Below are 13,782 nucleotides of genomic sequence, written 5' to 3'. Positions count from 1 at the left end.
GGGGCGCCTGCCCGGGGGAGAGGGGGAACTGGAGGGAATAGCTCCCACACGCTATGTCCCCCTGGCAAAAGTCCTCACTGTCAGGTGAAAAGAAGTGGCTGGTGACTCCACATGTATCGGAGGATGCATGTGGTAGCCTGCAGCCCTCCCCGGGTTGACAGAGGGGGTGGAGCAGTGACTGGGACGACTCGGAAGAGTGGGGTAATTGGCCGGGTATGATTGGAGAGAAAAATAAATAAATATACAATAATAATAATTGATAATAATAATAATACTAATAATACTAATGATAAACAATTAATCATAATCGTACCACAGAAAAAAAAACATTCCACAAACTGTATTGCAGTGACTACACAAAATAGTTGTCAGAGGATTTTGATTAGTCAACACCACTACTGTGTTGTTTTTCCAGTGGTCATAAAAATGCCTCATGAAGTCCAATGCATAACTCCAGAGTGCCCCATGTCCCTCGAAGCTGTCAGGGCGTAAGTGGTTGAGCTGTTGCCTCAATCCACTTATCCCCTGATACTCTTCCATTATCTTTCTTCACCTCCTTATCTTTCACCGCTTGTTCTCACTGGACATCAACAGTCATGCCATAGTCGGGCCCACTGGCAAATTGGATCTTACCATCTGCTTCCTGCTCTTCAAACACTATCACCTGTAATAAAGCAAAAATAACAGTTTTGGGCACACAGTGGTGATCAAGAGAGGAAAGACAGAGGAATCGGTTGAGCATAGAGCCCCCCCCCCCACACACACACACACACACACACATACACACACACACACACACAAAGAAAGAGAGAGAGAGGCAAAGAGAAATGTCGCTTGAGGCTTTTTTCAGAACGTTCTGCCAAATTATATAGCATCAAAACTACAGGGGGCTGAGCATCAGAAGTTGTATTTTGAAATTGTTGACCTGTGATGTACCTCCCTTTAGCATTTAAGTGGAGGTGTGGGAGAGATACCTCAAGTAACCCGTGGAAAACATGGAATGCCATATAAGCTCAATGTACAGTGTTAGGGATTCTGTGTGGTTTGATCCCTATTTTGGCCACCAACACCTCATATGTATGCTCATAGTACTGTAATACAATGATGTCCAAAGATGCCATAGTGCAGGTGCTTTCAAACTCATCCTCTAGAACCATCAACACTGCTGCTTTCTATTCTGCCGGGTAGGCCATTATATCACCTACTATGTCAAGTAAGGGTTTCACAGAATAGTCGACAAGTCAACTATCAAAACTACTAGTCGACACTGTGCATAGATGTAGACTAATCGTTCCTGTGTGGTTTTAGCACTGTGCAGTAAGCAAAAAAGCAGTGGCAAACCATCTACAGCAGATATGCAGCTGGGGGTGCTGTGGTTGCAGCATGGATTTGTTGGAACAATCATTTTCTATGTTATGCCGTGTTAAATAAACAGAATTTAAGGTATTTAGAGAAGGACAGACTCCTGCTATCCCCGTGTTTTGGTTTAACAAGTGAACATGTTAACTGGTGACTTACGTGAAAGCAGCTGTTGAAAACAAACAGAACACATTGTGTCCTCTTAAAAGCCTTTAATTTTAATCAATTTTAAATACACACTCATCTGTGTTTAATAGCTACACTAACCATTTATATAAGTTAAATTGTGCTCAGCAAGACTCCTTCACCTCTCGTAATGCTCGTTATAATGTGGGAAGCAAACCACAGCTGGCAGTGCAGCTGTATTTTATTCCGTTATCCTCGGAAAGTGACCCATATTTAATCATTTAACCTGTAACTTTATAATGTTAAATTCCTCATTAGAGACTAGCTGCTCTGCTAATCTGTTTGGGTTTTTTTCCCTCCACATTAAAATTAATTTCAAGAAATGTGAATGCGTCTTGTTGGCGACACCATTTAATTTACTTAAAGTAGGACAAAAAGGAATAGGCAAATATAACCTGGTTTTAACATTTAATTTAAGATGATTTAAGGCTTTCAGGCTTAACAGCTGCCATCACCATGACAACCACGGATAGACTCAGCTAAAAGTCACCAGGTAAAACGGTCAACAGTTAAACCGAAACACCTCCAAGAAAGCAGCTGCGTTGTTTCTGCAGTCAAACAGACTATCTTGAGCTCAGACAGGCCTGCTGGGGGTTTAGTCCAATCAGATTGTGGCTCATTTGTAAACAGCCTCTCAGAGCCAATCGAGGACTCTGCTATTTCATCTGCCCCCAGGTTAACCCTTTACTGGTTGTATTTGAGACCTTTTTGATGAGAACAGATCATTGTTATTGAGTGAAAAAAATTATATATCTCCTGCAATTAATCGACCACTCGACTATTTTTTGGGAGTAGCTGATGGACTACTAAAATGCAGTAGTCATTAATGCCCTAGTGTCAAATATTCCACAAACATCTCTTCACATTTTTTTTTAGACCTGGTACAACAGATGAATGTAATTAAGTACCTAGCAGAACAGAAAACCAGCAAGGAATATGGATCCACACTGACTAGATTAAATATCATTGACGTGAACCTAGTTGAATATGTATTAAATAGTAAAAGTGGTGGAGTAGCTCTTGGATATAAGATCAAATTCTGTAATTCTACAGTGTATGAGTCTGCCACTGCTTGGGTTGATTTTGATCAAATTATTTATGAGATGTCATAAGTATGTCAAGTACAGTATTGATTTGCTAGAAGTACCTGGTTAGTTCCCTTGTGAAGCCAAGGGCTGGGAAGGTAAAGGGTTTGCTGGGGACCAATTGACCAGTAGCGTCCCAGATTCTGCCCGTTGATAAATACCACTCCTTTGTTCCAGCCCTGTATTAAAATGGCAATTGTTAACTTATACAACAACTACTTGCAGGCTAATATTAATATTGATGAAGTCAGTGCTTGATGCAAGCAGATAATTCAAGCCTTGCTTTGACAATGCTGTCAGGACTCAGCTGTGCCATATACTGAGCTGCATCATAACTTTACTCAAAATGTTTGTAAAGAACAGTGTCTCAGGTTTAATGCTGCCCACTGTGGGCAGCGTTAAGCAATCATAAGCAATCATCAGCTGTCATTATTGACAGCGTATGGCATGAAACAGGCTTGCACTTTCTCATAAAGAATTTACTTGACTCACTGGATTATAGATATATAAATTTAGCACAAAAAGTAAGGAAATTTATGTTTGGTAGATTATTTCTTTGTTGTAACAATGCTTCTTGGCAAAAATCTTATATCAGGCACCTGATTGTCAGCACCTAGGGTACCAGAAGCTCAAAACAAGAGTCAATAGCAACAGCAAAATAAGCTGTTTGGCATTGGCAGAGAAGATTTAGCAAATTTTTCATGGGCGCAACCCACATACTCAGCTCTTCTGCTCATCCCACAAATGCATGTTCCTTACAAATGTGGCACCATTTAAAAGGGAAATAAACAGGCTTTCCAACGGTATAAGATTTATTGCCAAGAAGCATTGTTAGAACACAGAAATAATCTACCAAACACAAATGTCCTTCCGTTTTGTGCTAAGTGTGTGTATATATACACACATATATATTCCGCTCCTGATTAGTTGAGCACTTATAACAACAGCATTGACGGTTTCAGAAAAAAAATGCTATATATATATATATATATATATATATATATATATATATATATATATATATATATATATATATATATATATATAATCAAAGATAGGTTTCCCTAAGTGAGGCCCTGGAAACTACCAAACAAAGGCTCACAGCTTTGGCCTCCAGGCTGAAGAGATACACTAGAGAAGCAGAAACCAACAGAGTAAATGGCCTGTTCCTCAAAGAACTACCCAAAGTGTACTCCCAGCTACAGAGTAACAAGGGAAAAACATCAGACCCACCCAGAGAAGAGACTGAGCAATACTAGAAGGATATATGGGAAAAGGAGGCATCACACAACACCAGTGTCCAGTGGCTTGCAGACTAAGAGCAAACCACAGCAATATCCCAGAACAAGAACCAGTTATCATCACAGTGGCCGACATCGAAAGACGAGTCTCAAACGAGTCTTACTTGGAACATATTGGACCTATGCTGTCATCTCCAGTATTACAAGAGTTTCCTAAACTGGCCTAGCCTGTCCCTGTACCTTTTCTATTGCAAAACCAGTTTTCCTGTAACCTTGCTATTTGTTTATATATTCATTTATTTATTTGATGTTGCCTTTCTCTGTTGTAGGGGGTGGTGAGAGTTGGGAATGGAGATAATGTCCACTATTTATTTATTTATTTACTTTTACTTTTACTCACTCGTTTTGTCATGTTGTGTCTGAGTTATTGTGTTCTGTGTTGTATATGTAATAAAGAAGAAAAAACAAGCTTAACGATACCCATCCCTTGTCTCAGCTGACTGCAGGTATCCCCAACCTTACAAACAGCAGAGTTACATAATGACTGAAACCGGCACAGTTGTGTCACAACTGAAACCAGTGATTGGTTTCATATGCAAATTGCTGTGACCATCAATTAGAGTTAAAATCGTCACGTTTACTACCCAACCTCTGTCAGTAGTACACGTGGCCATCTTAAATCTAATTAATCTCAACTGTTCTGACACTCCCGCCACATATGGAATCACCACTGGTTTATGTTTAGAAAGTGGTTGTCCAAAGGAGTTGAATCAACTGCAACTGGACTTGGAATATATCCGTGAAGGCGTTTCGCCTCTCATCCAAGAGGTTTCCTCAGTTCGTGCCTTTCTGACTAGACCAAGCTAGTCTGACTGCCTGGTGATGAGACTCAGAATTTATCCTCTTTGGAGTCGTTGTCAGAGGTATAGATGTCCATGGCTCTTTGTGTTCCGATGTTTACCAACGCCCGTCGCTAACTGCCATAGACATGAGTGGCTCTTTTGTGTACCGATGTTTGGCCGCGCCCGTCGTTATCGGAGCTATTGATATGCGTGGCTCTCCTGTGCTCCGATGTCCAGCCGCGCCCGTCGCCATCGGAGCTATTGATTTGCATTTGTTTAGCAGCGACGGTCGTTGGGGGTGAAAGTTTCGACTTCATTATTCAGTGGTCATGAGAGTCGTTGGAGCCGTTAGTGGCCGATTGTTGTTCTTGGAGGCTAAGCTTCTTGAGTCTCCCGGGTAGAGATGAAAGGACGGCATTGTACGTGGGAGATAAGTGGTGTCGCAGACCTCCTCCTCTGTTGAGGGATGGTTTTTCCAGTTTCACATAGATGGCTTCCTTCACCCCTCTTTCAAACCATCTATCTTCTCTGTCCAAAATGTGTACGTTGCTGTCCTCGAAGGAGTGTGTCGTCTCCTTTAGGTGTAGATAGACTGCTGAGTCTTCTCCTGAGGAGTTTGGCCTTCTGTGTTGGGCCATCCGTTTGTGTAGTGGTTGTTTGGTTTCTCCTATGTATAGGTCAGTGCTATCCTCATTGCATTGTACAGCATACACCAGATTGCTTTTTTTGGGTGTGTGGTACACAGTCTTTGGGATGAACCAGTCTTTGTCGGAGTGTGTTGCTGGGTTTGAAGTAAACCGGGATGCGGTGTGTGTTGAAAATTCTCCTGAGTTTCTCGGAGACCCCAGAAACATACGGGATGACTGTGCTATTCCTTCTGTTCCTTTTCTCCTCGTCGCTCACCTGGTTGGTCTTTTTGTAACATGTTGCAGTTTTCACAAAGGTCCAACTGGGGTAGCCGCAGGTTTTTAAAGCACCCCTCAGGTGTTTGTGTTCTTCTCATTGGGCCTGAGTGCTGCTGGGCACAGTCAGCTCTGTGTTGCAGAGTTCTGATGACGCTCAGTTTGTGTTCCAGAGGGTGGTGTGAGTCGAAAAGTAGGTATTGGTCTGTGTGTGTAGGTTTCCTGTAAACCCCAATGTGGAGGCTCCTGTCTTCCCCAATGTGGACGTCACAGTCCAAGAAGGGCAAACTGTTGTTCTTTACGTCTTCCCTTGACATCTTTTGTGTACCAAACATCGGTACACAAAAGAGCCACTCATATCTATGGCTCTGTTAGCGACGGGCATTGGTAAACATCAGAACACAAAGAGCCATAGACATCTATAGCTCTGACAATGACTCCAAAGAAGATAAATTCTGAGTCTCATCACCAGCCAGTCAGACTAGCTTGATCTAGTCAGAAAGGCACGAACTGAGGAAGCCTCTTGGATGAGAGGCGATACGTCTTCACGGATATATACCAAGTCCAGTTGCACTTGATTCAACTCCTTTGGATAACCATGACCTGGATAAATGAGAACATTCACAGACAAAGTGGTTGTCCTTCTCCTCTCTTCGTTCAGCTGGTGCACTGTTTGGGCATCTTCCTGGCTTTGACAAACGCCAAGTTAGGATAACCACACTTACCCAGGGCCTGTTTAATGTGGAATTTTTCCCCTTCTCTGGCCACTGTGTCAGTGGGGACATTGTCAGATCTAAGCATAAACCAGTGGTGATTCTGTATGTGGCGGGAGTTGAGACGCATATCTTACAAACGCTGCATCTCAGTTACTTTCAAACCCCAAAACACGCTGCACCAGAAATTGGCCCACCCCAAGGATTGGGTCTCCTGGCATAAACAGCAATATAGTGTATGTTGTTAAGTGCCAGGAGGATTGCCATGTACTGTATATCAGAGAAACCAAACAAATGCTGGCCAAGAGGATGGCACAAAACAGGAAAGCTAACATGTCAGGCCAGGACTCCGCAGTCTACACCCATCTACAGGCCAGTGGCCGCTCTTTCAAGGATGAGGATGTGCACATCCTTGATAGATGGGAACACTGGTTTGAATGAGGAGCCAAAGAGACCATCTATTTGAAGAGGGAATGACCATCTCTGAACCGAGGGGGCGGGGGGACTAAGAGTACATCTGTCACCATCTTACAATGCTGTAATTGTAACTATTCCCCAATCCTCTGTGAATAGTACACATGGCCATTGTAACTCTAGTTAATAGTCACAGCAATTTGCATATGAAATCGATCATTGGTTTCGGCCATTATGCAATTTTGCTGTTTATAAGGTTGGGGGATACATGCAGTCAGCTGAGACTGATGAAGCAAGTCAGTTATCAAAAGTCAATTAGTAAGTAACTGAAAAATTGATAACAAGAAGATAAACCAGTCCTCCAAATTTGAAATAATGAATGATCATTTGCATTAAAGGAAATATAGAGGTTTTAAACAGAACACTTCCAACACACTGACAATATCAATAACAGCAATGTTAGATCCAGAGATAGTAAGCTGATGTTCCTGAAAGTTGTAAGCATATACATAACTGAAACTCTCGAAAATCTGTTCTGATCCTCCGCCACTCTGTCTGGGTGGTAATGACACAACAATAAAGCACAAAGAAAAAGAAGACATTGACAGAGAGGTCTTTTAAAGGGGGTAGCTAACTGGTCTTCCAACTCACAGGAAGTCGGATGAAGGTGTCTCTCGGAGGACCATTGACATATAGTCTTGCCTGGTAGAATCCTGGGCAGGAGAGCTTCTGACGCATCGACTTCCAGACACCTGAACTCTGAAGCCTGAAACAGGGGAAATACACACAATCTTAACAAGATGCTCTCTGATTACAGCATCTGATTCCATGCAGATTGGCTTTGTAATGCACAATTCAAACAGTAATTTGACTTTTCTCTTTTACGAGAATGTTTTGCTAAATTGCTGTATTTCCTTTCCTGTTCATATTTATTAATGACAGATATACAGTATGTACACATGTCAAGTGAAAAATAACAATTGCAGGGTAATCAGATGCAGTAGCTTTCTTTTTTTCATTGTATGAAGTGTTTTGATTCATGCAAAGTACAAAGATTGCAATACATGTCCATGACTCTATAGTCCTTCCCTGGACAATACCTTTTTATTGCTAATTTGGTGATTCAGGCATGAACATTTCAGGAAAGTTGAACTGAGCTGAGATACAGAAAGTTAAGATTAATTGTGTATAAAACCTCTTAACAAAGAGAAGGTTAGTGCAAATTGACAAGATCACCTCCAGGACCATCACACTGAGCACGTGCTCCACAGGGCTGTTTGCTCAGTCCGCTCTTATTCACCCTGCTGACTCATGACTGCACAGCATCATCCACCTCCAACCTCATTATAAAGTTTGCTGATGATACCACAGTGGTAAGTCTCATCAGCAACAATGATGAATCATCATACAGAGCGGAGGTGGATCAACTGGCGGCAAGGTGCAAAAAAACAATCTTTCCCTAAATATAGGAAAAACTAAAGAGGTCATTATTGACTTTAGAAAGACCAGCGCCCACCATACCCCTCTGACTATCAATGGTATGGAAGTAGAGAGAGTCCGCAGTGTTAAGTTTCTGGGGGTTCACGTCACAGAGGATCTCTTCTGATCCTCACATGTCACTGCACTCTCCAAGAAGACCCAGCTGTGTCTTCACTTCCTGCGGCGTCTGACGGAGGTGAATCTCCTCCCACCCATCCTCATTACATTATACAGAGGCACCATAGAGAGCACTCTGACCAGCTGTATCACTGTCTGGCATGGAAACTGCAAGGTCTACAACTGCAAATCCCTACAATGGATAGTGACAGCTGGAAAGATCATTGGAACTGTTCTGCCATCCATCCAGGCCATCTTTGACGCACGGTGCACCCGGAAGGCTCTTAGCATTTTGAAGGACCCCACCCACCCTTCCCACATCCACTTCACCCTTCTATCCTCTGGCAGGAGATGCTGGAGCATCCATTCTGCCTCCACCTGACTATGCAACAGTTTCATTCCTCAGGCTGTGAGGTTCCTCAACAGCCTGAACACTTAGACCTTCCATGAAATGACCTTTTGACCTTCTTACTCACTTTCCGTGTCAGGTGTGCTTGTGATGTTTAGACCTGTAAAGTAATTCTGTTTTTAATGCACTTTTGTTCTTAATATTTATGGTGTGTTCTTTGTTTTTATGTGGCACTGAGGTCATTGTGAAACGTAATTTCGTTCCCTTGTATGTATGAGACATGCATACAAGGCAATGACAAATAAAAGCAGTCTAAGTCTAAGTCAGCTCTATACTTGTAATTCAGCTTCTGATTCCCTTTGAAAGAACATTACATTTACTGTTAAATGGATTCAAATTCTGGTTCATACTACATGGAAAATATGCAAAAATCAGGCAAGCATTGCCTTTTTAAACTAGGTCCTGTCTGGGTAAATACATCAGCAGATACTACTACTACTTTCGGCTGCTCCCGTTATGGGCCGCCACAGTGGATCATCCATTTCCATTTCTTCCTGTCCTCTGCATCTTCCTCTGTCACACCAGCCACCTGCATGTCCTCTCTTACCACATCTACAATCTCCTCTTTGGCCTTCCTCTTTTCCTCTTCCCTGGCAGCTCCATATTCAGCAGCCTTCTCCCAATATACCCAGCATCTCTCCTCCACACATGTCCAAGCCATCTCAATCTTGCCTCTCTTGCTTTGTCTCCAAACCATCCAACCTGAGCTGTCCCTCTATTATACTCGTTCGTAATCCCAACCTTCTTCATCACTCCCAAATAAAATCTTAGCATCTTCAGTTCTGCCACCTCCAGCTCCGCCTCCTATCTTTTCGTTAGTGTCACTGTCTCCAAACCATATAACATAGCTGGTCTCACAACCATCTTCCAAACCTTCCGATTAACTCTTGCTGGTACCCTTCTGTCGCAAATTACTCCTGACACTCTTTTCCACCCACTCCACCCTGCTTGCACTCTCTTCATCACCTCTCTTCTGCACTTCCCATTACTTTGGACAGTTGACCCCAAGTATTTAAACCCATATGCCATCTTCACCTTTACTTGCATCCTTACCATTCCACTGTCCTCCCTCTCATTCATGCATATGTATTCAGTTTTGCTTCTACTGACTTTCATTCCTCTTCTCTCCAGTGCATACCTCCACCTCTCCAGGCTCTCCTCAACCTGCACCCTATTCTTGCTACAGATCACAATGTCATCCGCAAACATCATAACCCACGGAGACTCCTGCCTGATCTCATCCACCAACCTGTACATCACCATTGCGAACAAGAAAGGGCTCAGAGCCAATCCTTGATGTAATCCCACCTCCACCTTGAACCCATCTGTCATTCCAACTGCACACCTCACCACTGTCACACTTCCCTCATACATATCCTGCACCACTCCTACATACTTCTCTGCAACCCCTGACTTCCTCATACAATACCACACCTTCTCTCTTGGCACCCTGTCATATGCTTTCTCTAAATCCACAAAGACACAGTGTAACTCCTTCTGGCCTTCTCTATACTTCTCAATTAACATTTTCAGAGCAAACATCACATCTGTAGTGCTCTTTCATGGCATGAAACCGTACAGCTCCTTGCTAATCATCACCTCTCCTCTTAATCTAGCTTCTATTACTCTTTCCCATATCTTCATGCTGTGGCTGATCAACTTTATACCTCTGTAGTTGCTACAGTTCTGCACATCGCCCTTATTCTTGAAAGTCAGTACCAGTATGCTTCTTCTCCACTCCTCAGGCATCCTCTCACTTTCCAAGATTGTGTTAAACAATCTAGTTAAAAACTCCACTGTCATCTTTCCTAAACATCTCCATGCCTCCACAGGTATGTCATCTGGACCAACTGCCTTCTCACTCTTCATAGCTGCCCTCACTTCCTCCTTGCTAGTCCACCTCACTTCCTGATTCACTATCCCCACATCATCCGACCTTCTTTCTCTCTTTTTCTTCATTCATCAGCCCCTCAGAGTACTCCTTCCACCTTCTCAACACACTCTCCTCGCTTGTCAGCACATTTCCATCTCTATCCTTGATCACCCTTACCTGCTACACATCCTTCCCAGCTTGATCCCTCTGTCTAGCCAATCAGTACAAGTTCTTTTCTCCTTTCTTAGTGTTTAATCTCTCATACGACTCACCATACACCTTTTCCTTTGCCTTTGCCACCTCTCTCTTCACTTCATGCTGCATCTCCTTGTACTCCTGTCTATTTTCTTCATCTCTTTGACTATCCCACTTCTTCTCAGCAGCAGATACTGATTCTCTTTTTTCTTCTGAGTGGCAGATACTGATTGTCTTTTGTCTGTTTGATTGGTTACTTTGAATATTGTTAGATTAGAAAACAGATATTTTTAACCAAAAAAACACAATTCTTGAAGTCACTGAATTCAAATTCAACAAAAATCTAAAACTAGCTCAATCTAAAGCACTACAATTTAAAATGTCTGTTTTCTCTTGATATTATTGTAAGATCCAAATTTAAATTAATATACTGTAAACAAATTGCAGACAGTGAGAGAATGCCTGAGGAGTGGAGAAGAAGTATCCTGGTACTGATCTTCAAGAATGCGGCTGATGTGCAGAGCTGTCTGCAGAGCTGTCATATCTACAGAGGTATAAAGTTGATCAGCCACAGCATGAAGATATGGGAAAGAGTAGTGGAAGCTAGGTTAAGAGGAGAGGTGATGATTAGTGAGCAGCAGTATGGTTTCATGCCACAAAAGAGCAGTACAGATGTGATTTTCACTTTGAGAATGTTGATGGAGAAGTATAGAGAAGGTCAGAAGCAGTTACATTGTGTGTTGGTGGATGTAGAGAATACATATGACAGGGTGCTGAGAGAGGAGGTGTTGTGTTGTATGAGGAAATCTGGAGTGGCAGAGAAGCATGTAAGGATATGTATGAGGGCAGTGTAACTGGTGAGGTGTGTGGTAAGAATGACGGATGGGTTCAAGGTGGAGGTGGAATTACCTCAAGGATCTGCTCATAGCCCTTTCTTGTTTGCAAGGGTGATGGACAGGTTGATGGACGAGATCAGGCAGGAATCTCCATGGACTATGATGTTTGTGGATGACATTGTGATCTGTAGTGAGAGTAGGGTGCAGTTTGAGGAGAGCCTGGAGAGGTGGATGTATGCACTGGAGAGAAGAGGAATGAAAGTCAGTGGGAGCAAGACTGAATACATATGCGTGAGTGAGAGGGAGGACAGTGGATGATAAGGATACAAGGAGTAGAGGTGATGAAGGTGGATGAGGTTAAATACTTGGGGTCAACTGTTAAAAGTAACACGGAGTGCGGAAGAGAGGTCAAGAAGAGAGTGCGGGCAGGGTGGAGTGGGTGGAGAAGAGTGTCAGGAGTGATTTGCAACAAAAGGGTACCAGCAAGAGTTAAAGGGAAGGTTTAGAAGATGGTTGTGAGACCAGCTATGTTGTATGGTTTGGAGACAGTGGCACTGACGAAAAGTCAGGAGGCGGAGCTGGAGGTGGCAGAGTTGAAGACATTAAGATTTTCATTTGGAGTGATGAAGAACAACAGGATCAGGAATGAGTATATTAGAGGGACAGCTCAGGCTGGACAGTTTTGAGACAAAGCAAGAGAGACTTGAGATTGAGATGGTTTGGACACATGCAGAGGAGAGATGCTGGGTATATTGGGAGAAGGATGCTGAATATGGAGCTGCCAGGGAAGAGGAAAAGAGGAGGTTTATGGATGCGGTGAGGGAGGACATGCAGGTGGCTTGTGTAACAGAGGAAGATGCAGAGGACAGGAAGAGATGGAAATGGATCAGCCACTGTGGTGACCCCTAACAGGAGCAGCCGAAAGTAGTAGTAGTAGTTGTAGTAGTAGTAGTAGTAGTAGTATTAGCATGTTTACCAGCTGTGACAACATACTGACAAGCTGTGTTTTGATATTTGCATGTTGTCATCCTGTTCCCATTGTGATACCATGCACTTTGTGAAATGGGGAAGCTAAACAGCTGAGCTGAATCAGAGGGAGGAAAGCATAATGACAAAAACAACAAACATGGAGGGAAACTTGAAAGTAAATGAGAATCGCAAACCTATTTACAAAGCCTGGCTTCATTTCCAGACTATGAATGACGAAGTCTCGAAGGGGGCGCTTGTTCAATTCAATATCTCCAACAATTCCTGAAAGGCAAGCCATTTTACTAGTTACCATTGAAAACCTTCTTTTGTGGTCAGTCATGAAAACCATGGTCTAGAGAAAGGTAAGCCTTCTGAATGTCTGAAAGAGTTCTTACCCTTCTGCTGTTCATCCAGAGTTTTCCCATAATTCACTCTTCCACAGTTCTCCACCAGTAAACTCAGACTTCTCTGACCCTTCAGTGCACAAATACGCAAATGTATATACAAAAACACAAAACTAATTTGTTTTTCCCAATGGGGGAGTCTTAAAAGTTGACTAATTGAAGTCTACTTTGTAAGAGCAAACATTTGCCTGAAAACTTATCGTTGGCTTAAAACAGGGACTTAGTAGGTGCCGAATGTATTCATCAGGAACCCCAGAAGCGTTCAGTTATATTATGGTGTTAAATATCAATGTTGTCCTTTTGAAAGAGATCAACACAGCAGCACGCCCACTAACACAGAATAGACTTAAATAGAAACACAACACACACACACACACACACACACACACACACACACACACACACACACACACACACACACACACACACACACGATACCTTCCCATCAAGAAGTGCAAGCTCCAGGGTCTTATAATCCAGAACACCAATAAAATGTCTGTCCACAAAAACCTGGATGACAAAAGAGTATTTTAATGAGTCATCTACAGTCAGTTGAGACTGATGTGCTGCTAGTGTGGCTATACACCGATCAACAAAAATATTATAACTACTGACAGGTAAATGAATAACACTGATTATCTCATTACAATGGCACCTGTCAAGGGGTGGTATACATTAGGCAGAAAGTGAACAGTCAGTTCTTGAAGTTGATGTGTTGGAGGCAGGAAAAATGGGCAAGCGTAAGGATTTGAGCAACT

At 42.7% G+C, this 13,782-nt stretch overlaps 1 protein-coding gene across 1 annotated transcript in view; it reads right to left on the bottom strand.

Annotated features, from left to right (window-relative positions):
* Positions 1-577: 577 nt before the first annotated feature.
* LOC130115819 (beta-galactosidase-1-like protein 2) overlaps positions 578-13,782 on the bottom strand; it is a 57,158-nt gene continuing 43,953 nt past the window's right edge. Inside the window, exons 14-19 of the mRNA XM_056283669.1 lie at positions 13,463-13,534; positions 13,016-13,094; positions 12,815-12,902; positions 7,394-7,508; positions 2,693-2,809; positions 578-664 (exon numbers count right to left, since the gene is read on the bottom strand). Coding sequence (XP_056139644.1) covers positions 578-664; positions 2,693-2,809; positions 7,394-7,508; positions 12,815-12,902; positions 13,016-13,094; positions 13,463-13,534 — 558 coding nt within the window. The remainder of the gene's footprint in view (positions 665-2,692; positions 2,810-7,393; positions 7,509-12,814; positions 12,903-13,015; positions 13,095-13,462; positions 13,535-13,782) is intronic.

Source organism: Lampris incognitus, chromosome 7, assembly GCF_029633865.1.
Source record: "Lampris incognitus isolate fLamInc1 chromosome 7, fLamInc1.hap2, whole genome shotgun sequence".
NCBI lineage: Eukaryota > Metazoa > Chordata > Actinopteri > Lampriformes > Lampridae > Lampris > Lampris incognitus.
This window is presented reverse-complemented; position numbering and strand designations above follow the sequence as displayed.